Source organism: Hippopotamus amphibius, chromosome 16, assembly GCF_030028045.1.
Source record: "Hippopotamus amphibius kiboko isolate mHipAmp2 chromosome 16, mHipAmp2.hap2, whole genome shotgun sequence".
Taxonomy (NCBI): Eukaryota; Metazoa; Chordata; class Mammalia; order Artiodactyla; family Hippopotamidae; genus Hippopotamus; species Hippopotamus amphibius.
The window spans coordinates 50,025,327-50,049,576 of record NC_080201.1 but is presented as its reverse complement, the minus strand read 5'-3'; the positions used below and the strand labels follow the sequence as shown (position 1 = coordinate 50,049,576).

Genomic DNA, 24,250 nt, shown 5'->3' with positions numbered 1-24,250 from the left:
CCCAGGCCTGATGTTCATTACTCACTTTCTTGGAGGGGAGCTCTAATCAATGCCAGTTTCTCTTTCCCTCAGCAGCTCACCTGGTTCACAGGCCCCGCCCTGCTCTGGGCTTTCCCAGCCCGGGCCTCCCCTGGTGGCCAGTGTCAGCCACTAGCTGTGCTTTCACTTTTCCTACATCAGCTGGAATTGCCCGGCTGCACAGGCTAAAAGCTGCACCATGGAGCTCAGGCAGGAATCACACCTCAGAGGCACCAAGGAGTTCAGAGACACAGACAGAGCACCGAGCTGACATCCAGAAGAGGAGACTGAAGTCAGAGATGCCAGACAAGACTGAGAGACCCCAGGAGAGCCTCAGAGTGGACACTAGATTCCCATCTGCCAACAAAGACCAGAGACCAGGAATGAAGCTGGGTGAGCCCCTGTGTCATTGTTGGAGACCCTCAGCTCCCCAGAACCTCTACCCTCTCCCCCTGACGCCCTCCCTCCCCTCATCTTTCTTTTTTCCTTTTTTATAGCATAAAATTTGCCATTTTAACTACTCTTTATTAATTTATTAATTTATTGATTCATTGGTTGTGTTGGGCTTTCGTTGCTGCACACAGGCTTTCTCTAGTTGCGGCGAGTGGGGGCTGCTCTTCATAGTGGTGCACGGACTCACTGCTGTGGCTTCTCCTGTTGTGGAGCACGGGCTCTAGGCACACGGGCTTCAGTAGTTGTGGCACATGGGCTTCCGGTCTCATTAGTTGTGGCTCACAGGCTCTAGAGTGCAGGCTCAATAGTTGCGGCGCATGGACTTAGTTGCTCCAAGGCATGTGGGATCTTCCTGGGGCAGGGATGGAACCCGTGTCCCCTGCAGTGGCAGGCGGATCCTTACGCACTGCGCCACCCGGGAAGCCCCTCCCCTCATCTCTCTATCCTCCCTTAACACAGACATGGCCCCGGGCTGCACGCGGCTGCTGCTGCTGATGCTGATGACAGAGGCGCTGAGCAGGACAGGAGCCGTTCCTGTCCCCTCACCCCTCAGGGCCCTCCCAGGGGCAGGGGGCTGCCGCATGGCCCAGTTCAAGTCTCTGTCTCCGCAAGAGCTGCAGGCCTTCAAGAGGGCCAAGGACACCTTTGTGAGTCTCCCCCCATCCCTCCTGCGGTGGGCGACCCTTCACCCCGCCCTCTGTGGGCTCCCAGGCTGCCTGGGCTGAAGCTGGGCCTGCCCGCCCTGCACTGGGCTGCCCTCCCCCCTCCCCGTGGTGGCAGCTCTCCTGTCCTCCTGTGGTAGACGTGCCTCCACCGCCCTTGTGGAAGTTAACCTCCCTTCCTCCTGTTGTTGCCCATCCTCCGGTCTCCCTGGGGTCTTCCCTCCATCCCTCGTGCTGCGGGCTGACCTTGCCCTTGCTCTCTAGGAAGAGTAGCTCTTGCAGAAGGACTGGAAATGCAGCTCCCGCCTCTTCCCCAGGACCTGGGACCTGAGGCAGCTGCAGGTGAGTTGGGAGAGTCAGGCTTGCCTGCCTTCACTTGGCCCCGTTCCTCTGGCTCTGCAGGTGGCCCCTCACCTCCTCCTTCTCTCCCTGCCTTCCCCACCTGTCCCCCGGCTGCTTCCCCTCAGCCATCCACATTGGCTCTCACCTGACCCTGACTTTCACCTTCCACTGTCCCTTCCTCAGTCCCCCTCACCCGTTCTCTCTCCTGAGCAGCTCTCACCTGTCATCCGTCTCCTCCTCAGGTGTGGGAGCGCCCCATGGCCTTAGAGGCTGAGGTGGCCCTGACCCTGCACGTCCTGGAGGCCATGGCTAACTCATCCCTGGACCACATCCTGGACCAGCCCCTTCACATGCTGCACCACATCCACTCCAAGCTCCAGGCCTGTGTGAGTGCTTGGGGCACCCGTGCCGCGTCTGGGCTCTGGCCACCTGTATGTCCCCCTCTGTCCCAGGCCCTGCCTCACACCCTCAACACCCCTCTCCTCTGCCCACAGGTCCCAGCTCAGCCCACAGCAGGCCCCAGGCTCCGGGGCCGCCTCCACCACTGGCTGCACAGGCTGCAGGAGGCCCCAAAGAAGGTGAGTGACCGGGGAGGGGACACTCATGTCTGGGGGCAGCTGGGAGCCCAGACAAGGGAGCTACTGAGCCCTTCCCCTGTTCCCACAGGAGTCCCAGGACTGCCTTGAAGCCTCTGTCATGTTCAACCTCTTCCGCCTCCTCACCCAGGACCTGAAATGTGTTGCCAGTGGAGACCAGTGTGTCTGACCCTGGACACTCCTCTGAGACTTGTCCCACCTTCTTAGATATTATTTATGTACCAACTACCTCCGCTGGATTATTGCTTCCAGATCCCTATTTGTTTACGAAGCCCCCAAATGATATTTATTCTTTCACTTTTTGTACCATGTGTGAAAATAAATTATTTGTCCATGACATTGACCTTGTTTACATGTGACTCTGTAAATGACTACATGACTGCATATGTGACTGTGGCCCTCTAAGTGTGTGTGTATGGCAGGGGGAAGGTGAAGTGAGAGATGAAGATAATATGAAAGAATGAATGAATCTGGAGTGAAAGAATCACTAAGAATGTTTTCAGCCACAACAATGGAAAAGTTCATTGCATCACAAGCTGTCGTTATATTAAGTAATAAGATGTCTAGAGGAGGTTGTGTCTGGGTCATATCAGCGGGACAATGGCTTTATCATGGACCTGTGGTCTATATCTGTGAGTATTTCTAAGGATATGTGTTAAAATTGTGTTTGTGGTTCATTCACCCCAACCTCCTGTGGTTCTAAACCTGGATTGACGATCGTCAGGGTGAAGATCTGCTGGGAGAAATGTCACCAAAATGGCATTAAGTTCCACCGTGGGAACTGTTCTACATAGACAATTGTGTTGACTGCAAATAATTTCCTTGTCTGATCTATGTGTCTTTTATTTCATTTTCTTGCCTTATTGCACTGGATAGAACTGTGGTACTACGTTGAATAAGAAGGGTGAAAGAGGGCATCTTTGCCTTCTTCCGGACCTTAGCGGGAAAGCATTCAGTTTCACCATTAAGTGTAAATTCAGCTGTAGGTTTTTTGTAGATGCTCTTTTTTCATTTGAGGAAGTTCCATTCCGTTCCTATTTTTCTAAGCATTTTTAAAAACCATGAATGGATGTTGAAGTCTGGCAAATGTTTTTCCTTCAGTGATTGAGATGCTCATGTGAGTTTTTTCTTCAGCCTATCTTGGTGGATTGTACTGATTCATTTTCAAATATTGAACCAACCTTGCATCCTTGGAATAAACCCCTTAGGTCATGATGTAGAGTTCTTTTGATCTACTGCTGAAGTCTATGTGCCAATATTTTGTTAAGGATTTTTGAGTCTATATTCATTACTTCGTGTGAGATAATCAGCTCACATGATTTTTCAAGCCAGTTAAAACTTACTGTTACTTGCAGCCAAAAGCATCCTTAATGATAGACATGGACATGAAACGTGAGTTTCTCTCAGAGTTGAAGAATTCTGGCTGCATGGGATTATTCTGCCTCCACCATTCCCAAGACTGCCATTGATACAAAGCTGCAAAGAGGCCTTGTATTCAGTATCCATGGAAGGGGGGCAGGAAGATAAACAATCTGGGGCTGCCATCCAGGGAAACAGGCTCTTCTACCTTCTTGTGTCTCTATGGCATTACTATTTCTTCAAACCTCTGTTTCTTGAAAGGTTCACGCCAACTCTTTCAAATCTTCTCTGCTTCCTCTGATCCACTACTCCATCACGTCCTCTCTCTCTCCAAACAGATTCTTTTGCCCTCTCCCTCACAGAAGCTACCGGGTAGAAATTCCACATCATCTATACCACTCTCCCACCTTTCCCCACCCTCCTCCCCTGTCAAGATCAATGAGCTGCCTTTCTTCCTAACTTGGGCCAGTGCCTGATCCTGACCTCTCTTATGTCATTTTTCCATACATTATCCTTCTCTTACCCTCCATTTTTCAAAACTTCCTTTCTACAAGTACCTGCCCATCAATGGTCTCTCCTGTTGTAAAGCCCCTTTCATAATCTGTCCTCTTTCCTGAAACTATTTCTCCATCTCTCTTTTCCACTGGCTCCATTTCCTTACCTACTCCAGTCTTCAAAGCCCCTACAGTTGGGTTCTGTTCCCAGAGCTCGACTCCACAACAGTCTCTTCATAACAAATTCCTGCCATTGCTTCTCCAGTTCTCACCCTAGAAGACCTCTCAGCAGCATCTAACCCATTCCTCACCAACTCCTTCCTGTAACTCTCTCCTACTTGGACCTAAATGATACCACCCTCTGCTGTCTTCCTTCAATTTCTGCTTGCTGCTTCTCAGTCACATTTTCTGGTTCTCTTTCTTCTTCCCAAGTCTTGAATACTGGTGTGTCTCAGGGTCCTATCCTGGACTCTCATTTCTCTTCTCTCTTTATACTCTCTCTGGGGTCATCTCACATATCCTCATGGATTCACCAACGACCTTCTTGCTGACTACTTTTGTACCAGTCTGCTTAGGCTGGGCTATGCTTTAGTAACAAATGACCCTCAAATTTCAGTGGCTTATAACGGCAAAGATGTATTGCTCACTCATGCAACACAACCATCTTGAGTAGGCTGACTCTCAGCTCCTCGCTGGCATCCAGGATGAAGGTGCAGTTGTATCTGGGACATTTCTGGTCTTAGAGAGATAAGAGTACATGATGGAGGGAATCCCCAGGCAGTCCAGTGGTTTGGACTCAGTGCTTTCACTGCTGGGGCCCAGGTTCAATCCCTGGTTTGGGAAATATGGTCCCACAAGCCTCATGGCTTGGCCAAAAAACAAAACAAAACAAAGGAGTACATGATGGACTATGCACTGGCATTAAAGAACTTCTGCTCAGAAATGATACACACCACTTCCATCCCCATTTCATTGGCCCAGACAAGTGACATAGCCAAAGCTGAGGTCAATACGGCAGAGATTCATAATTTTTCCCAAGAAATGGATTCCTCACTTTGGAAGGGAAGAAGATATTTGGAATGATAAGGCAGTATAACAGATCCTAAATTCTTATCTCCAACTCTAACTTTTTAAAAAACATTTATTTATTTATTTATTATGTATGTATGTATGTATGTATGTATGTATGTATGCATGTATGTATGTATGTATATATGTATTGGCTGCATTGGGTCTTAGTTGTGGCACGCAGGCTTCAGAGCGCGAGGGCTCAGTAGTTGCGGCAAGAGGGCTTAGTTTCCATGAGGCATGTGGGATCTTAGTTCCTCAACAATGGATCGAACTGGCATCCCCTGTATTGCAAGGTGGATGCTCAACCACTGGGCCACCAGGGAAGTCCCTCCAACTCTGCCTTTAAAGACAAGGACAAATTAGCTTTATTATTACACGTAGAAACAAGCTCAAGTTCGGATTCAAACTGGACCTGCTCATAAACCGGTACCAACAAAGACGCTGATCCTAAAATTTCCCTTGCCATTTTCTGAATAATGATCCACAGAAAGGCGTTTACTGGTGGATACCCCCACAAGAAGAGCTAGTCCACAGTGCTGAGAAGGCAGGACCACTGTCCACTCTCCATGGTTCTGAAACACCACTGTAGGCTAGAGGAGGGTGGTTTCTTTCACCCCTGGGAACTTGCTGGATGCTGGTTAACTTCCTCAGCACTTACAGATTTTTAAAATGAAATGTTGTTACAGCACTATGGCTGTAGAACAAATGGGACAATCCTACTGTGTATGAAATACAAATATGTTTACAGGAATTTTTTTTCTTAAAGTAGCAGAAAACTTCAACTCAGCTTGCTCAAACAATCAGGAATTTGTAATCTCACATAACAAGAAGCCTGAGGGCAAAATAGATAAGGAGTTGGCTAATTCAGGAAATCACACTAATGTTACTGATAATTCAAATTCTTTCCATCTTTCAGCCTTGCCATCCTCAGCATTTCAGCCTCACCCTCAAGTATGATCATCTCAGTTCGCAAGGTGGCTACCACAGTTCTGGACATTCAATCCTATGGGCAATGTCCAGAGGAAGAGAAGGGACAGCATTTCCATGTGTCTTTCTTATCAGTGAGGAAAACTTTCCCCAGGAGCCTCCTAGCAGACTTCCCTTCAACCTCATACTAACATCCCATTAAGAATTGCAAATTCCCCTAGTGCTCTACTTTTCCCCCCATAGCACATATCTCCCTTCAACACACCATAAATGTGCTCACTTAAAAAAAAAAGTATTTATTTATTTGGCTGCACCAGTCTTAGTTGCTGCACACAGGATCTTCCTTCCTGCATGCAGGATCTAGTTCCCCGACCAGTGATCAAACCCAGGCCCCCTGCATTGCAAGCACAGAGTCTTAACCACTGCACCACAAGCGAAGTCCTATAAACATACTTACTTATTGGGACTTCCCCGGTGGCCTATTGGTTAAGACTTTGCACTTTGACTGCAGGGGATGCGGGTTCCATCCCTGGTCCGGGAACTAAGATCCTACAAGCCGCATGGTCAAAAAAAAAAAGTGGTTACTTATTATTTTGTTGTTTATCACCTGTTTCTCGGCTAGAATATAAGCTCCACCAGCTCAGGGGTTATTGTCTTTTTGTTCACCTCTCTCCCCAGCACCCAAAACAGGCACAGAGTATGTGCTCACTCAATACTTATTGAAAGAATGGATGACCGTCACCTTGCATCACATGCCTCAGCCTAAGTGATGCACTGGAAAGGAACGTGAGACAACTATAATTGGCTCCGACCAAAGATGGTCCGCTTTGTGGAGTGGGGCTGGGGCCCACTTCCCCTGAAAGCTCAGCTCACAGCAAAGATGTTAGATTTCTGATCAAATCGGGGGTTATTCCAGGTCTCCATAATCTATCACAAGCCTCCAATACCTATTTCATATTTTCTCCTCTCCCCTTGAAACTCCAACTCCTCTCCCCCATCCTCACTCTCACAGATGGCTTTGCTTCTTCCACTGAAAACAGAAGCAGGAGAAGGGAAATCCCATATGCTCCCACTACCACATCCACTTACCTACGAGCATCTGGGCCTCAGTGCTCTGCTGTCCTCCTTTCTAAGTTCAGCTCTCCACTTGGACCCTGGATGCTATCTGTTTCTTTTGCATAATTCTTCCCCCATCTCTTATCTTGCAGCATCAGTTTTCCTCTGTCTATTCCTATCATTTCTACTATTTAAAGAAATTCTATCTCGGGAACTCCCTAGTGGTCCAGTGGTTAGGACTCCGCGCCTCCACTGCTGGGGGCACGGGTTCGATCCCTGGTTGGGGAACTAAGATCCCACAGGCCACGATGTGGCCACAAAGAATAAGCAAAAATAAAAAATAAAGAAATTCTATCTTAACTCCACACCCCTCCAGCTCCCACCCTATTTCCATGCCCCCTTGTATTAGTCAGGGTTCTCCGTATGTGCTTATTATGAGGAGCTGCTTCATGCACTGTGGAGGCCAAGTCCTAGCATCTTCCGTTGGCAATCTGGAGACCCAGGACAAGTGATGTGTAGTTCCAGTCTAAGTCCAAAGCCCCGAGAACCAGGAGAGCCTATGGTGTAAGTTCCAGGGCAAAAGCCAGGATGCTTGAGACCCAGGAACAGCTTGAATCTGAAAGCCAGAAAAGAACACAGTCTCAGCTCAAAGCAGTCAGGCAGGTGGAGTTCTCTCTTACTCAGCCCTTTCTTTCTATTCCGGTCTTCCGTTAATCAGATGAGGTCCACCCACTGTAGAGAGGGCAGTATACTTTACTCCGTCTACCAGTTCAAATGTAATCTAATCCAGAAAGTTCCTCACAGACGCATCCTGAGCGATGTTTGAGCAAATGTCTGGGCACCCCATGGCCCAATCAAGTGGACACATGAAGTTGACCATCATGCTCCCTTTTCAGCAATGTTTGTCAAGAGAATTGTCTATGTCACTGTCTCCTCTTCCCCCTGCGTCTCCTTTGAGTGTATTGCAGTAAGGCTTTTGTCCCAACAACTCCACATTCAGCTCTTGTTCAGACCACCAATGCCCTCCATGTTGCCAAACCCGATGGCCGATTCTCAGTCCAGTCTTTCCTGATCTGTCAGCAGTAGTTGACATGCGTGATTATCCTCTGCTCCATGAAACACATTCTTCGCTGGCTCCCACTATCCTGGTTTTCCTCCTCCCTCTCTGGTGGCTCCTTCCCAGTCTCTTTCCTGATTCTTCTTCTCCTGGAATATACCAGGGCTCATCCTGGCCCTTACCACTCATCTGTCTCTGATACATGTATCTATTCTCATGGCTTAGAACCCAACCCCTCCTCTACAGTCATGACTCTTAGGGCAGGTTGAATTCTTGGTGCAAATTCTTCCCCCTCCCTGCATCTATACCCTTCCCATGGTCTCACGGATGGCAGAGTTTACTTCCCTGACCCTTGAGGTTGGACCCAGCCACGTGACATCTTTTAGCCAATGATATACATCTGCAGTGATAGACAATAATGTGCCTGTTCTCAGTCTAGTCCTCAAGAGGCCTCGTGGGTTTCCCGTACCCTCCTGGGATTTTGCCATGATGATGAGACAACCTCCCCTGGCTTGCTGCTCTCCTTCAGCCTGGCCTCAGCCCTGAACCAGCCAAACCCTCAGTTTGAATCTGAGCCAACCAGCTGAACCTGACCTGCATCACCCAGCCCCAGAGATCAGCAGACCCATCCCCAGCTCATCTACAGATGGCTGAGCTAAGTAAGTGGTTATTGTGTTACTGAAATTTTTGCAGTGGTTTATTACACGGCACACACTGACAGCTATACCTCTGAAACTCAGCTCTTCAGACCTCACTCCTGAACTCCAGGCTTATACCTCAAACTACTGACCAACTTCATCTGGATGTCTAATGGGCTTCTTAAACTTATCATGACAGAAATGTAACTCCTGCTCTTCCCCACCCTAAATCTGCTCCTTTTATAATCTTTCTCATCTTACTAAATGCAAGCTCTGTCTTTCCAGATCCCCAGACTTTGGAATCATCCTTGGCTCCTCTCTTTTTGTCATTTCCAGTTGATGCTCTTGTAAAAATATGCTGCGTTGGACCACTGCTCACTCCCTCACTGTCCCCACCCTGCTCCTGTTCACCCTCCCCCAGCTGGACCATGGCAGCAGCCTCTTCCCTGTGCTCTCTGGTCCTGCCCTGAGCCCCCAGTCTGGTCCCCACAAGCAGCCAGAGGGACTCTGTGAACACCTGAGTCAGGTCAGGCCCTTTCCCTGCCCAGAGCACTCTCCTGGCTTCATCTCACTCACAGTAAGTGTCCTTTGACCAATGAACCAATAAACAAAATAATGATATATATGTGGAAGAAAAATGAAGCTGTCCATCTAAGAAAGAAATGGAATGGATTTGCATTTCCCTAATGGTTAGTGAAAATGTTTTCACGTGTTTATTGGCCATTTGCATCAAAATGAGTCTCAGAGGGCTAAAATCAAGGTGTCAGCAGGCCTGATTCCTTAGGGAGGATCCAGGGGAGAATTCAATTCCTTGCCTTTTCCAACTTCTAGTGACCACCTGTATCCCTGGGCTTGTGGCCCCTTCCTCTAGCTTCAGAGAACATCACCCCAATCTCTGCTTCCACCCTCACATCTCCTTCTTCTCTGTAGTCAAAACTCCCTCTTATAAGGACACATGTCTCCATTTAGGGTTCACCCAGGTAATTCAGGACAATCTCCCCATCGCAAGATCCTTAACTTCATTACATCTGCAACGGTTCTTTTGCCAAAAAAAAAAAAAGTCACATTCCCAGGTTAGGACCTGGATATCTGTGGAGGCCATTATCAATCAGCCTACCACAGTCAGCCTTCTCTCTACTGTACTCAGCTTGTGGAAAGGCTGAATTCCCTCCTCCACCCCCTGCCACCCGCGCTCCCCCCGACCCCCGCAAGAAGGTCGACATCCTATCTGACTCTCTCTCTGGTCATCCCTCAACCTGCCTTTGTACCCAAACTTTGTGATCATGCTTCAATATCCATTATTTCTTCATTAACAGGATGCTTGATCTCTCACCAGGCACGTGGCTCACCTGAGGCACGTCTCAGCTTCTGATGGCATCCTGTGCTCACCTGTAACTAAGTTGTGACAGCAGGTGTTGACAGGTATATTATATGTCACTTCTGGAAAGAGCTCTGCAAGGGTGGGGCATGCTCTTCTTCTTCCCTCCCTCGTGTTCTCCATCTATTGTCTGGGTCTGGATGCAAAGGATGGAGTTCAAGCAGTGGTCTTGGACCATGAAGAGGAAGCCACATGTTGACAATGGAGCAACAATATGTATGTATAGAAGGAGCTTGGGCTCTCACACTGTTGGAGCCCCAGGCAGTCTGACACTGGAGCCCCAGACAGCTTGGGCGACACTTCTCTTCCTATAGGAGAGAAGGGTACTCCTCATCTGCAGTAAAATCAAACACTCTTTTTGTAAGAGACAATCCTCTGGTTTCTCTTCAGATCGTGTAAATCTTTTGTCTTTTACTCGTTTGTAAGAGACAGAATAATGGCCCCCCAAAGGTGCCCCTGTCCCAATCCCCAGTCCCCGTGAATATGTTATATTACTTGGCAAGGGGACGATAAGGTGGTAGATGGAATAAAAGCTGTGAATCAGCTGACAAAATAAGGACATTATCCTGCATTGTCTGGGTGAGTCCAATGTGATCACAAAGATCCTTTACTGTGGAAGAGGAGCAGAAGGGGAGGCCAAGTCAGAGAGAGATGTGAAGATGCTGTGTTGCTGACTTTGAAGAAGGAGGGCTCACAAGCTAAGGAACGTAGGCAGCCTCTAGAAACTAAAAATGGAAGGAAATAGATTGTCCCCTAGAGCCTCCAGAAGGAAGGCAGCCCTGCCAACACCTTGATGGCAGCCCAATGAGATCCACTGTAGACTTCTGACCTCCTTCTGATCTTCTGTTCTGTCAGAGTATAAATCCGTGTTTGTTTGCCTTTTATAAGATATCTATTCAAATCTTATGCCCATTTTTTAAAAAGATTTATTTATTTACTTATGGCTGCGTTGGGTCTTTGTTGTTGTGCGTGGGCTTTCTCTAGTTGTGGCGAGCGGGGGCTACTCTTCTTTGTAGTGGGCAGGCTTCTCATTGAGGTGGCTTCTCTTATTGTAGGGCACAGGCTCTAGGCTCACAGGCTTCAGTAGTTGTGGCATATGGGCTCAGTAGCTGTGGTTCGTGGACTCTAGAGTTCAGGCTCAGTCATTGTGGTGCATGGGCTTTGTTGTTCGTGGCATGTGGGATCTTCCTGGACCAGGGATTGAACCCATGTCCCTTGCATTGGCAGGTGGATTCTTAACCATTTCACCATCAGGGAACTCCTCCCCCCCATATATATATATATATATATATATATATATTTAATTTGTATTAGGTCTTTGTTGTGGCACATGAGTTCTTTGTTGTGGCATGCAGGCTCAGTAATTGTGGCACGTGGCTTCTCTCTAGTTGTGGCACGCAGGCTCCAGGGCATGCGGGCTCAGTACTTGCAGCATGTGGGCTTAGTTGCCCCGCGGCATGTGGGATCTTCCTGGACCAGGGGTCAAAGCCGTGTCTCCTGCACTGGAACGTGGATTCTTAACCACTGGACCACCAGGGAAGTCCCAAAATCTGTGCTGTTTTAAACTACTAAGTTTTTAATCATTTGTTATGGCAGCAATAGTACACTAATACGTAACTGATGCAGGCTTCTTCCTCTGAATCTTTCTCTGTTTTTAAGGCCCTTCATTAATAATCATAATAACGAAAATCAACATCAAAGGAAGGAAGGAAGTAGGAAAGGGGGGGGTGGGAGGGAGGGAGGAAAAACAACAACCCAACACCAACATTAATAGTTAACATACTGAGCATTTTCCTGTGCCTGACACAATCTCAGCACACGACACTTATTATCTCTTATGTAAGCCTCACAACAGTCCCACAAAGGTAGTAGCAAGCCTTAAATACAAATGTGGGAAAAGAAAAAAAAGACTGAAAATAGCAAGCTAAACATCAATCTAAAGTGTTAGGATAAGAACACCACGATACACTCAAAAAAAGGATAAAAGCCAAACACACAATAGACACTAATGCTATTTATTATTACTAAGGAGAGAAGATCAAATTAAATAAAAAACCCAAATATACAATAGACAGGATCTACAAAGCTAAATTTTGGTTATGGCTAGTAATTTGAAAAGGCTAATAAAACTGTTGCAGTTATATCTCAAAACCAATGGAAAAAAAATTCAGCCATTAAAAACAAAAAGGAAATCTTGCAATTTGTGACAGCATGGATGGCATTATGCTAAGTGAAGTAAGTCAGACAGAGAAAAACAAATATTGCATGGCTTTGCTTATATGCGGAATCTAAAACAACAAAGCGAAAATCAAAGGAAAAACTGAAGCCACAGAAACAGAGAACAGATTGGTGGGTGGATGAAGGTGGTCAAAATGTACACATTTCTAGTTACAAGATAGATGAGTCCTGGGTATGTAACCCACAGCATGGTGACTATAGTTAACAATACTGTGTTGTATATTTGAAAGTTGCTAAGGAGGACTCTTAAAAGTTCTTACCACAGGGAAAAAAATGCAATTATTCAAGGGAATGGATGTTAACTAAACCTACTGCGGTAATCATTTCGCAATACAGGCATATATCATTATGTTGTACACTTTAAACATATACCATACTATAGGTCAATTCTATCTCAACAAAGCTGGAAAAGAGAAGAAAAAAGAGAGAGAATGTACCAAAGACCGATATAAACAACAAAAAAGGAAACCTTCTGAAATTTGGCCATTTGCAGCAACATGGGTGCACCTAGAGGGTATTATGCTAAAGGAAATAAGTCAGACAGAGAAAGACAAATACTGTATGGGCTCAGTTATACATGGAATCTAAAAAGTACAACAAACTAGTGAGTGTAACAAATAAGAAGCAGGGAATTCCCTGGCAGTCCAGTGGTTAGGACTCAGCGCTTTCACTGCTGTGGCCTGGGTTCAGTTCCTGGCGGGCAATTAAGGTCTGCAAGGCCATGGGGGCGGGGGTGGGGGGGGTAGGAAAAGGAAAGGAAAAGCAGACACAAATATAGAAAACAAACTAGTGGTTACCAGTGGGGAGGGGCAATACAGGAGAGGGAGAGTGGGAGGTGTAAAGTAGTCTGCAAGCATGTATTGTACAACACGGGGTATATAGCCAATATTTCATAATAACTGTAAATTAGTGTAACCTTTAAAATTGTATAAAAAATAAAATACAATAAAAAGGAAACGTTCCTTACAAGTCTCAAAACTAGAAGAGGTACCTAGCTTTTGTGTGTATTGTCTCCACGTCACACATGAGGAAACCAAAGTTTCCAGAGACTATCTTCCCAAGTTTCCGGCTGCACGTAATTGGCGGAGTCGGGATTTGAACCTGAGGCTCCAGCACGCCCCCTCCCGCTACGCGAATCCCTGTGCTTTGGCGCCACCTGGCGAGTGCGCCCCGCCTCCCCAACCCGGACCGCAGCTCGCGAAACTCCGCCCCCCTCTCCGGATTTAGTCTAGGGTTGCCACCACCCACCTGCAAGGGGCTCTGGGGTCAAAGCTGTTGCAGCCCTTTGGAGATCAGACTCTCCTTCCTCCACAGGCTTCCTTCTGAAATATCATTTGATTTTCTGTTTCAGTTTCAACCACGCCCCTGCGGTAACCCCCCCCCCCCCCCGCCCACTTCCCAGCCTTGATCACCTCTAAATTCCTGCCACGCCCTCCTGGTGGCAGGTTGCCTACTTGGAGCTGGTGTTCTTGCTATATCTGTCTCAGGTGGGAGTGTCGGCCTTGCTCAATGGGCCCCAGCAGCCTGGCATCACTTGGGAGCTGGTAGGAAATGCAGAACCGAAATCCTACCCCAGACCTGTTGAATCAGGATCAGTATCTTAACAGGACCCTCCCCACCCGACCTCACGCTCCAAGTAATTTGCGGCAGGCACAGTGAAGGCTGAGTAGCTCTGGCCTAGAGCACAAGGGGGCCTTCCAGATAGGGGCCTCAGCTGGAGCAGGTGTGGCTGAGAAAATGGTCTTCAGCCACGTCCTGAAGTCGGGATGACTGACTTTTCGTCTGCGTTGGAGAAGCTTCAAGTGCATTCCAGGCATTTGAGTTCCAGGCACTGTCTTATGAGGCTCTATCATGGACCCCAAGAGATGTTCCTGTTTCTATTGCTAATGGAATTTTCTTGTATTTGTTTGGAAAATTATATGAAATAAACTTTACAGGAGCTGAGCAAATTGAACATCAATACAGAAAATTCTAGATGTGAATAAAGAAGCGACATATACATCTTAGAAGACGAAAGCCCTAACCCAGTGGTTCTCAAACTCCAACATCAAGTCACCAGGAAGTCATTTAAAACTCAGACTGTTGGGAATTCCCTGGTGGTTCAGTGCTTAGGACTCCATGCTTTTACTGTGGAGGGCACAGGGTCAATCCCTGGGCGGGAAGGCGAGATGCTGGGAGGCTAAGATCCTGCAAGCCTCACGGCCAAACAAAAATGAAAACACAAACACAAATAAAACAAATTAGAAAAACAGGTAAAACTCATACCGTTGGGCCCCACCCTTAGAGTTTCTGATTCGTAGAACTGGAGTGGGGCTGAGAACCTGCATTTCTTACTAGTTCTCATGGGATGCTGATGCTGTTGGTCCAGAGACCATGCTTTGAGAATGACCGTTTCCAAACCACAGAGCCAGGACTGCTTTGGAGGGTCGTGTTAGCTCTTGAGAATTATATAGAAATGATCCCTGTCAGTGACCTGTCATTACAGAAGTGTAATTCATTCCAATAATCCACCGTATATTTAAGTACTGATCTGAATATTTTCCTGTATGTATGCAACAGACTTAGCATTTTCATTGAAATTATGTGTCACTTATAATGTTATTTATGTTCAGGTTCTACCCTGATTGAGACCCAAACTTTCTTTTTTCTTCCAGTGGCACTTTCACATGTATACCCGCCTCCTTTTTTTATAGTCTGATGAAAAATGTCAAATCAAGGTGTGAGATCTAAAAGGGGGATTTTTTTCCATATTGTACAAATCAAAATACATCGCTGGATGTTGACCTTGGTGTACCTCAAAAACTGGTAAAAGAGTGTAAAGTAATTATATTCCAATAATAAGAATAATAATAATAGAAAAAGAAAAAATAAAAAACCTGCTGTTCTTGCCCCTGCATTCCCAGAGTCTTTTGCAATGCCCCTGTAATAGCACTTTTCACATTGTGTTCGAATTATTGATTTATCATCTAACTTTCTTTAGGGCTCATGGGTTTCTCAAGGGCAGGACATTCTTTCATTTGAAGAAAAAAAATTGCCATAAGGAGATGTTTATTTTTCTACTATTTGTCCAGTATGTGCTATTAACTGTGAGGAAATTTTCTGGAGGAAGATGCCTGGTGGGTGCTCACACGTGCATGTTGATGTGTGCTTGGAGTCTGGCAATTCTGAGCCTTCATGGGGCTTAGGGTGGGAGTGATTGAGAACTGGGGCTCTGTCAGTGATGTGGGCATGTGATTGTGTTGGCGGGACATTGTCTGGGACCGTGTTTCTCTGGCACTGTGTATCAAGCATGTGTCTATACTCGATACACGTAATCCTCTAGGATCCGTCAGTGAGAATCAGTGACCATCACTGGCTAACTGTGTGAAGGGGTGTCCCTACCCACCCCCCGCACCCATGTATGTGTCCTTGGATTGGGGATGCTGAGCCCATGCTCTGGGTCTCCGTGGGTTCTCTCTGATGCTGGCTGTGTGCTGTGGCCCAGTGGGTCCTGCATTCCTGCCTCCCTGTCAGGGTCTCCGCACCATTCCATGTTGCTCTCTGTGTCTGAAGCTCATGGCCCTCTTGAGTGGCTGGGGCTCTAGGTGACTGTGTCCATCCCCAAGTCCAGTGACCCTTGCAGAGCTGGGAGGGTGGGGACTCTGCGTCCCTGAGGTTAAGGAGGCCCGCTGGGAAGTTAGCAGCTGGAGATTAGATTTGACAGTCTTGAGAAGAAAGCAGGGAGCAGGATCCAGGTTTGGTCTGGGGCAGGGCCAGGCCAGGTTCCAGGGTCTCAGAATCATTGTAGGAATAGTTCTAGGGACTTCCCTGGTGGTCCAGTGGTTAATACTCCGCAGGTCCACTGCAGGGGGTATGGGTTCAATCCGGGTTCAGGGAACTAAGATTCTGCATGCTGCTTGGCATGGCCAAAAAAAACACCAAAATTCTAATAGCTCCTGTTAATTGTGCATATACCATGTGCCAGGCACTGTACTTCATGCTTTATATTTATACTGTTTTTATATTATATTTATACTGTCCTTTATTTATATGAATATATTTATATTTATACTGTTGTATTTATTCAGTATCACAATCAAGTATTCATATATTTACAAATAATTATGTGAATTGTTCCTAATGTTTTTGAATAATATTCTATTAGTTATAAATTACACAGTAATTTTTAATTATCATTTTCTATTTCTATTATCATTTTCTATTATCCTATCGAAGGTAGGAAGAAAAGTTCAGAGAGGTGAGTTCACTTGCCCAAGGTCACTCAGCATGGTGACAGAGTCAAAATTTGAACTTAGGGCCAAGTGTTTCCAGCCTTTGGCTCTCAACCAGTGCATTGCCATGGTCAAGGCCGAAGACAGCATCTGGGGGACCAAGAGGGAGAAAGGTTAGGTGAGTGACCGTGGATAACAGCAGATTATTGCTGGTGTCGTGTTGTGCTGGTGTACGTTTACTGAGCTTTCATCGTGTGCCAGGCACCGTGCTAAAGGTTTTCACAATAAGACTATGGCAAATGCTCAAATGGCATTTAGCAAGGGCCCTACTCTAAGGGCTGTTATGTGCAATAATTCCTTTATTCCTTATAGCAGCATGCTGAGGTGGTTGCCATCCTTGTCTCTGTGAGGCCCTGAAGTGGAATCGTGTGCGAAAGCTCGTGGAGGAGCTGGGCTCTGGCTCCAGGAGCCTGGCTCCATAGGCTGTTCCTTTCACCGCATACTTCTTATTATTCCTTGTAATCTTCACAACAATCCTACAGTGTAGGAAGAAATACCACCCATTTTACAGACAAGGAAACTGAGCCCCAGACTTGGACTCACCCACAGAGCCACAGACTTGAAGCACTGTCTGTCTGATCAGCTCATTCACACACCTGACCCTGTTCCTGTCTGGCGGGAGGCCAGGCATTCCAAAGAGCCTCTGAAGGGCCTTGACCAGACTCCCAGATGCCAGGGGCCCTGTCTCTCCCTGAGGTCCCAGCCTCCCTAACCTTCCTGTGTGGCTCCTTAATTTTCTCTTTGGCTTGTGCCAGTTCAGCTTGCTGACTAGTAAGCACTCATGTTCCAAAACTTGTCTATTTTTCCCCAGATTAGAGTTTTGTTTGTTTGTTGCTCTTCAAAAGGTGTAAGTTTTACACAGTTCAACAGGTCCTTTGTTTCTTTTATAGATGCAAGATTTCCAATCTTGGTTAAGAAAATTTCCTAGCTCCTTGGGAGTGGGAATGCTGCACCGTGGGGTGTGGGTGGGGGTGGGGGCCGGTCTCTTCCTCCTTCCCTCTCCCCCTCCTTGGCTTGTCCTTCTTAGAGTGGGATGCGGGGGTGGGGGTGCGGTGTGGTTGTTTGATATTTTCTTGTCAATTTGTAAGCTCTCTTTATATATTATAGCTACTACATTTTATGCTGTCCCAAGTGTTGTAAAACTTTCCCCAAGGCTTTTGTACATTGCCTTGCAATGGTTTTTCTTATGCAAATATGTCTATGGAATATCTCAGCTTGGGTTAGCAAGATCTGCTCCTGGGGAGGTGGGAGGTCTCCCTCCCCATCTCCTCCCTCCCCCCTTTCCCTCCCCCTCCAGGGTCTCTCTCTCCTTATGGCCAGCTTCTCCATTCCCAAGGGCCTGCCCAGTGCCAAGGCCTAGCTCCCCTCCCCCTCTTTGGGCCTCCCTGTGTTGGAAGGGGGTTGTCCATTCCTTGTCAGTTTCTAAGAGCTCCTCCTCCCTGTAACTATGAACCCTGTGTTACCCGCTGTGTTACAAGCCACTGGTCCGCTCATTTGCCACATTAAATCTTAAGCGGCTGAGTTTCCTACCAATAAGTCCGTCTTGTGTTCATCTGTTGTGGGTTTCCGACCTAGGTTGGGAAGTCTCCGTGCTCCCGGGCGCCCTCCCCTTCCCTCCCCAAGTCCTTATCTCGCAGCTTTTCCCTTCCCACGGGTCAGGAGCATAAATGGGCGCGGGCGCGCGGCCCCGCGGTGTCACCATGTCCCCGCTGCGCCCACTGCTGCTGGCCCTGGCCCTGGTGGCCGTCCCTGGCGTCCGAGGCGCCTGCCCGGAGCCCGCCGACCTCAAGAACGACGACGGGACGCGCACTTGCGCCAAGCTCTACGACAAGAGCGACCCCTACTATGAGAACTGCTGCGGCGGCGCCGTGCTGTCGGTGGAGCCGGGCGCCGACCTGCCCTACCTGCCCTCTGACTGGTCGAACACCATCTCGTCGATCGTGGTGGCCCAGCGCTGCCAGCTCACTGTGTGGTCCACTCGCGGCAAGTCCGGCAAGACGCGCAAATTCTCTGCCGGCACCTACCCGCGCCTGGAAGAGTACCGGCGCGGCATCTTCGGGGACTGGTCCAACTCCATCTCCGCGCTCTACTGCAGGTGCCGCCCGCCTTAGAACCTGTCCCGGAGGTCCCCCTTCTCCTCGCTCACCACCCCCCCACCCCCGCCCCAAGCCCATGTGCCTTGAATCTCCCAGACCCAACTCTGGGATTCCCAGACTCAGAAACTAACCCAGTAACCCAGCCTCCATTCTGGGAGGGCCCCCTCCAACCTTCTTGAATCCCCCACCTGCCTACCCACCCACGGCTGCACTCTCCAGGGGAGGCAGGCTAACTCTGGGGTCCCCAAAGCCTAGCTTGGGGATGGGGAGCCACCAACCCTTTTCCTTGAAGGGCCCAGAACCAAAGCCAGTCCTCCCCTACACCCTAGATCATCAGATCCCAGAGTGCTCAGACCCAGCTCTGGGGCTCCCAGATTCTAACCCTGGCCCAGACCTCAAGACTGCAGACCTAATTCTAGGAATACCCTATCTAGCCCTCACACTCCACCCTCCTAGACCCTCTAGATCAGCCTTGGCTCCAGAAACCACTTCCAGAGCCCCGGTTAAGGTTCTGAAGCCCCCAGACTCAACTTTGGAGGCCCTTGAGCCCACCCTGGACCCACATATCCAAGCTCAGAGACCCAGGGGCCCTAAATCTAGCCAGGGCACCCTCTAAAACCACCCCAAGTGCTCCTCTATCCCCAAGAACTCGAAGAGCCCCCAGCCCCAAACTCCCAGCCCAAGATGCCTAGCTCCCGAACTTGGAATCCAACCCTAGCCCCCAACCCCATCTCAGGCTTCTAGAACCCCTCCCACCTTTAATCTCTGAGGCCCTGGCACCCCCTGGTAATAATGTGCAATTCTGTTGCAGTTGTTCCTGATACCCTAGAGGCCCCTCAGCATCCCCCACAGAGCGCTGAGCCCCTCCCCTGGCCTTGTCCGCGGGATCTGCTGAAGTGCACGAGACCCAGAAGAGAGCTGTCTGCCTGCCCCCACCCCGCCTTCCCTGTAATACAGCCCTCATGAACTTGTCCCTGTCTGCCGTCTACTTGTACCTGGGACCGAAGTGCACGCCGATGCGGGTCGGGATGGAGGAGAGAGCAGGGTGCTCAGGCCTGGGTCAGCCCATACCTGGGACAATGCCATGGATGGGGACACACCCACAGACTCTGACATGGATTTAGGTGTGCACACCCCCCACCACGGGACATCTGCGTGGCATGCAATGGTACCACTGGCTGATTGTTAAGCATTGAAATGCTCCCCACACTTTTTGGTGCGGAGCCCTTCTTTGAATGGCCTCCAGCTGTTCAGGCCTGCCAGGACCTCCAGACGCCCTCAGGATGCATGCACAGGACAGTAGGAAGCCTTCAAAGACCCTGCCCCAGGCTAGGGCCAGGGTCTGTTTTGTAATCCGGCCTCGGCCCAGGACTTATAGGTTGTGAAATGCTTTCAATGCCCCTCTACCCAACACGTGGAGAACACTTTAGATCTAATTTGCATATTTTTGAAAAGTCGAATTTGCAATTTCCTGCTCCCAAGGGTAAGGACCCTTGATGGGTACCTGGGTTTGGGGGCTCTGGAGGAGTGAGAGAAGAGAAATGAAGGGTCTTGAGGGGAGAAGAAGTAGGGGGACAGCTCTGGGGGGATGATTACTTGGGATTGGAGGGAGGAAGGGAATCCGGGGAGATTCTGAGAGTTAAGAGACACTGGAGAAGAGGGAAGTGGAGATGCTACGAGGCCATAAACTGGGGATATGTGAGGAGATCAGAGGTCAAAGGAGGCACTGGAGGACAAGGATTAGAGGATGTGCAAGTGGGAAGGTAGCAAATGAACTCAGTGAAGTTCTTGTTTTGTTTTTGGTTTTTTTGGCCGAGTCGCACCGCATGTGGTCTCTTAGTTCCCCCATCAGGGATCGAACCCATGCCCCCTGCAGTGGAAGTGCAGACTGTTAACCACTGGACCATCAGGGAAGTCCCTTGGTGAGGTTCTAAGGAGCAAACACCATGGAATAGTCAACATCCTTGGGCCCATGTATTTATTCATTCAGTCAACAGAGCTGCATTGACCCCTACTATCTGTCAAGCACTGGCTCAGGAAGAAGTGGCCGCTGCCCTCATGGAAACTGCCAGAGAGTCAGACCTTCAAAGATGTGTGAAGATGTCAAATGAGAAACCAAGAGCCAGGCAGGATTACAGGGCTTAGGAGGTAGTACATGATCCAAGAGCAGCTGAGGGGTCACGAAAGTCTAAAGGGAGCAGGGAGGTGCTCAGGGAACATGGTGGAGCTTAAGGGTCAAGGAGCTGCTAAGGGTTAGGGACTTCTAAGGGTCAGGGAGCTGCTGTGGGGTCAGAGAGATGCTAAGATGTCAGAAGTGATAAAGGAACAAGAAGATGCTAAGGGCTCAGGGAGGTGTCAAGGGGTGGATGGATAAGACAAGGGGTCAGAACGGGCCGGGACCCAGCCAGTCACTCCCTGAACTGCACAGACACGGAAGAGTCGGTCACCCTCGTCCGCCGCAGCCCACCGCGCTCCATCCGGTTCTTGGTCTTGTGCAAGAAGTGGACAAAGCGGACGCCGGGGCCGTACTGGTGGAATACGTGGGACACCTGGGGCAGCACCAGGGTCAGGAAGAAGTTCTTAGTAGGGACCCGTAAACCCTGCTCTCCTCCCTCTGTGAGGTCTTGGGACACAAAAGCATGTGTACAGGTGGCAGCCGGGGTGGGGAGTCTCACCTGGACCCAGCGGCCGGGGGGGCCTCTCCCACAGGTCTGGGGGGCCACGTGGTGCTGGGCGATGACTGTGCGGCGGTCAGCTGCCAGCAGCCAGACGTGCAGCTCATACACACACGCATCCAGTCGGCTGTCCTCATACCTGGGGGTGGGGGCCAGGCCTTCAGCTGCCACCACAGCCCCAACCTCCCAGCCCCAGCCCTTGGCTCAGGTGCCATTTTACGCACACTCACTGGCACCCACTCCTGCACCAGGGCTGCGTGGTGCTGGCCGCACAGCAGTGACCAAGACAGCCCCACGCCCCGCCCGCGTGGGGTTCATGGTCCAGCTGGGCAGGTGGACATGTCACCAGGCAGTGCCAACCAGGAGTGGTCAGGGCCGAGATGGGGGAAATGCAGGGCCCTGGAGGATAATGCTCTGACCCAGCTTGGGAGTGGTCAGGGGAGGCTTCCTGGTGGGGCCACGTGTACTGACTCCTAAAGGAGAGAGGGGAATTCGTCTCGAGAATAGAGGGTGGCCAGCATCCAAGGAAGAAGGAACAGCCTCTGGCCTGGCACATTTCAAGTACGGAAAGACTCAGAGAAAAGGGGCCAGAGGGGTGGGCAGGGCTGGGTCCTGCAGTGGCAGGAGGGTCTCGGGGAGGGCAGGGTGAGGCTTGTGCTTTGGGGAGCCCCTGTGGGCGACCCGGCTGGGCAGGCCCGCAGGGCGGAGGCACGTACCAGTCCATGACCGTGATGTGTGGCTGCTCATCATCGAGCAGCTCCTCCCACAAGCCCTCGGCCAGAAGGTCCACACACTGCTGCTTCACCGTCCAGCTGTGAGAGAGGGCACGGGGGAGGCGGGGTCCGCCATCTGCTCTGATTCTCCCAGGTCAGCCTGGCCCCGGCAAGCAGGACACCCCGATCATCGGACCCTCGAAGTGATGTCAAGGGCATAAGGGCGCTGAGTGCTCACTCAGCACCTCACAGTCTCAGTTCCCATGAGCTCCCCTGAGGGTGATGCAGCCAGACCCCCGTGTTGCAGCCGGGGAAACCGAAGCTCACAACTGGAAGTGACTTGTCAAATCAAGCAGCAAAGAAGTGGCAGAACTGGGATCGCGACCAACCCAGGTGCCTGTGCCTCTGAGCCTCTGAGCTGCACCATCCCACCCACTGTGCGGAAGCAGGGCCCGATTTAATGGCAGATGGCTGGTGGCCTGGGTGACTCTCCCTCTCCCAGGGAACGAGGCTGAGCCTAGGAACAACATTAACTGCTATTTATTTAACACCTACTTCGTGCAAGCTCGTCCCAACCAGACCCTACGGCGTGTGTTTGATGGGCATGCTCTTAGGACCAACCCTGTTTACAGAGCAGGAGACTAGGGCTCCGAGAGGCAAAGACAGTTTCTCCAGGTCCCACGGTGAGGAAGGCGGCAACAGGGAATCACCGCGGGTCCCGGCCACTCACCTGAGGCCCTGCTGGAGCTTCTCAGTCCTAATGTGCCAGCCTCGGAAATTGCCTGGCGGGTGGAGGAGCAAAGGATTAGAATGTGCCCCTTCTCCAGGGCCGCCCCCAGCACGGCCGCTAGCCCCCAGGCGCTTACCCAGAGTCTCCAGGGGTTGCTGGGTGGGACCCGTAGGGGGCGCTGGCTCGTAAATGTTGATGCCTGAAATGCGCAGGGAAGCAGAGCCTCAGGCCGGCTGAAGGCTGCCCCCCTTCCGCACGCTCGCTACTCCCTACCCCCAGGGCTCGGCTGCTGGGGCAGGAATCAGTGCCCCGCCTGGCAGACCAGACCAGCCTGGCAGGGATGAGTGAGTCAGGGCCCTGGGAGGGCCCTGAGAATATTCTGGGGGCAGACGGACAATGCTCGGAGAAAGAGGACGTTGTGGTGAGACAGAGACAGAGGGACAGAGAGAGAGAGAAAGAGAATATGGGCAGAGGGAGGGAGGGAGAGATACGGGGTGAGACAAAGGGACACAAGGAGAGATGGACGGAGACACATGATGTAGAAAGAGACAGAGATGCAGGTGGGACAAAGAGGCACAAGGAGACAGAGAGAGGCACAATGACAGAAAAAGGGACAGAGAGGGATGTAGCGGAATAGAAAGACGGAGGGAGACAGAGACAGAGACGGAGAAACAGAGTAGATAGTCAAGGAAAGAAGAAGAGACAGACGGTCTAGGTGAGCGAGCCTGGGGGAAGAAGACGGAGATGTGGCTGCCTCCGAGCTGCTCCAGCCCCGCAGGGACCACCGTCCCGCACCTTCGGGGTTGGGCGAGCGCAGCAGGTTGCGGTAGAGCGGCCGCCGCAGGAAGAGCAGCTTCCAGGTGAGGTGCGGGGGCACCTCCAGGTTCCCGCCCGGCGGCGCCCACTCCTGCAGCAGCAGCTGCCGCGCAGAGGCCTCGGTCATCTGCTCGGGCGCGGAGAGCCCGGGGGTCTCGTGGGCCGAGGCCGACGGTGGCGACGGGGGCGGGGGCGGCAACGGCGGCTCCGGGGTGCTCGCGGGTTCCTCCATCCCGCCAGCGAGCGCTGGTCCTTCCCGCACCTCCTCCATCCGTCGGGTCTGGGCGACTGTCCCGGCTCCTCTACAGGCTCGGGGTTAACCCGGGGCTGGAGAGGGCGGAGCGCCTCGGCTGGCATTTAAAAGAGGGGTGTGTTGGGGGAAGGATCTGGGCCCCCAGGCCCTCCTCCTTCAGACCCAGCAGTCCAAGTCCCAGTCCCTCCTTCTCCCAGATTGCAGAAGTCCGTGTCCCAGCCCTGCTCCGTTTCCCAAGCCTTCTGCCCCAATTTCTCCAGATACCAGCCCTGGTCTGGAGAGCAGTGTGACCAAGGCGCTAATGCCAGCGCTCCGGTTCTCCAAGGAGGCCCATCCACCTCCTTAAGACCCCGTGTGGCAGGATTAGAGGTTAACTAACCCCCCTCTTAGGCTCCCCGCCACTCAGC

The 24,250-nt window shown here is 50.4% G+C and overlaps 2 protein-coding genes and 1 pseudogene across 3 annotated transcripts; 2 read left to right on the top strand and 1 right to left on the bottom strand.

Annotated features, from left to right (window-relative positions):
* The first annotated feature begins 932 nt into the window (after window positions 1-932).
* LOC130838968 (interferon lambda-3-like) lies at window positions 933-2,240 on the top strand (annotated as a pseudogene).
* A 16,020-nt stretch (window positions 2,241-18,260) lies between these two features.
* On the top strand, window positions 18,261-18,671 carry LOC130838082 (syncollin-like). The gene has a single exon (XM_057710855.1). It carries the CDS (start codon window positions 18,261-18,263, stop codon window positions 18,669-18,671), a length of 411 nt encoding a protein of 136 aa, XP_057566838.1.
* A 1,948-nt stretch (window positions 18,672-20,619) lies between these two features.
* On the bottom strand, window positions 20,620-23,939 carry LOC130837958 (F-box only protein 50-like). 2 transcript variants are annotated; one of them, XM_057710681.1, is made up of 6 exons: window positions 23,570-23,932; window positions 22,911-22,973; window positions 22,775-22,826; window positions 22,048-22,143; window positions 21,332-21,470; window positions 20,620-21,205 (listed from the first exon to the last, which is right to left on the bottom strand). In XM_057710681.1, the coding sequence occupies exons 1-6, from the start codon at window positions 23,859-23,861 to the stop codon at window positions 21,065-21,067; spliced, it is 783 nt and encodes a 260-aa protein (XP_057566664.1). In that variant the 5' UTR covers window positions 23,862-23,932; the 3' UTR covers window positions 20,620-21,064. The 2 variants fall into 2 exon arrangements, with proteins under 2 accessions (XP_057566664.1, XP_057566663.1); XM_057710680.1 differs by having other exon boundaries at window positions 20,620-21,470; window positions 23,570-23,939.
* Window positions 23,940-24,250: the final 311 nt, after the last annotated feature.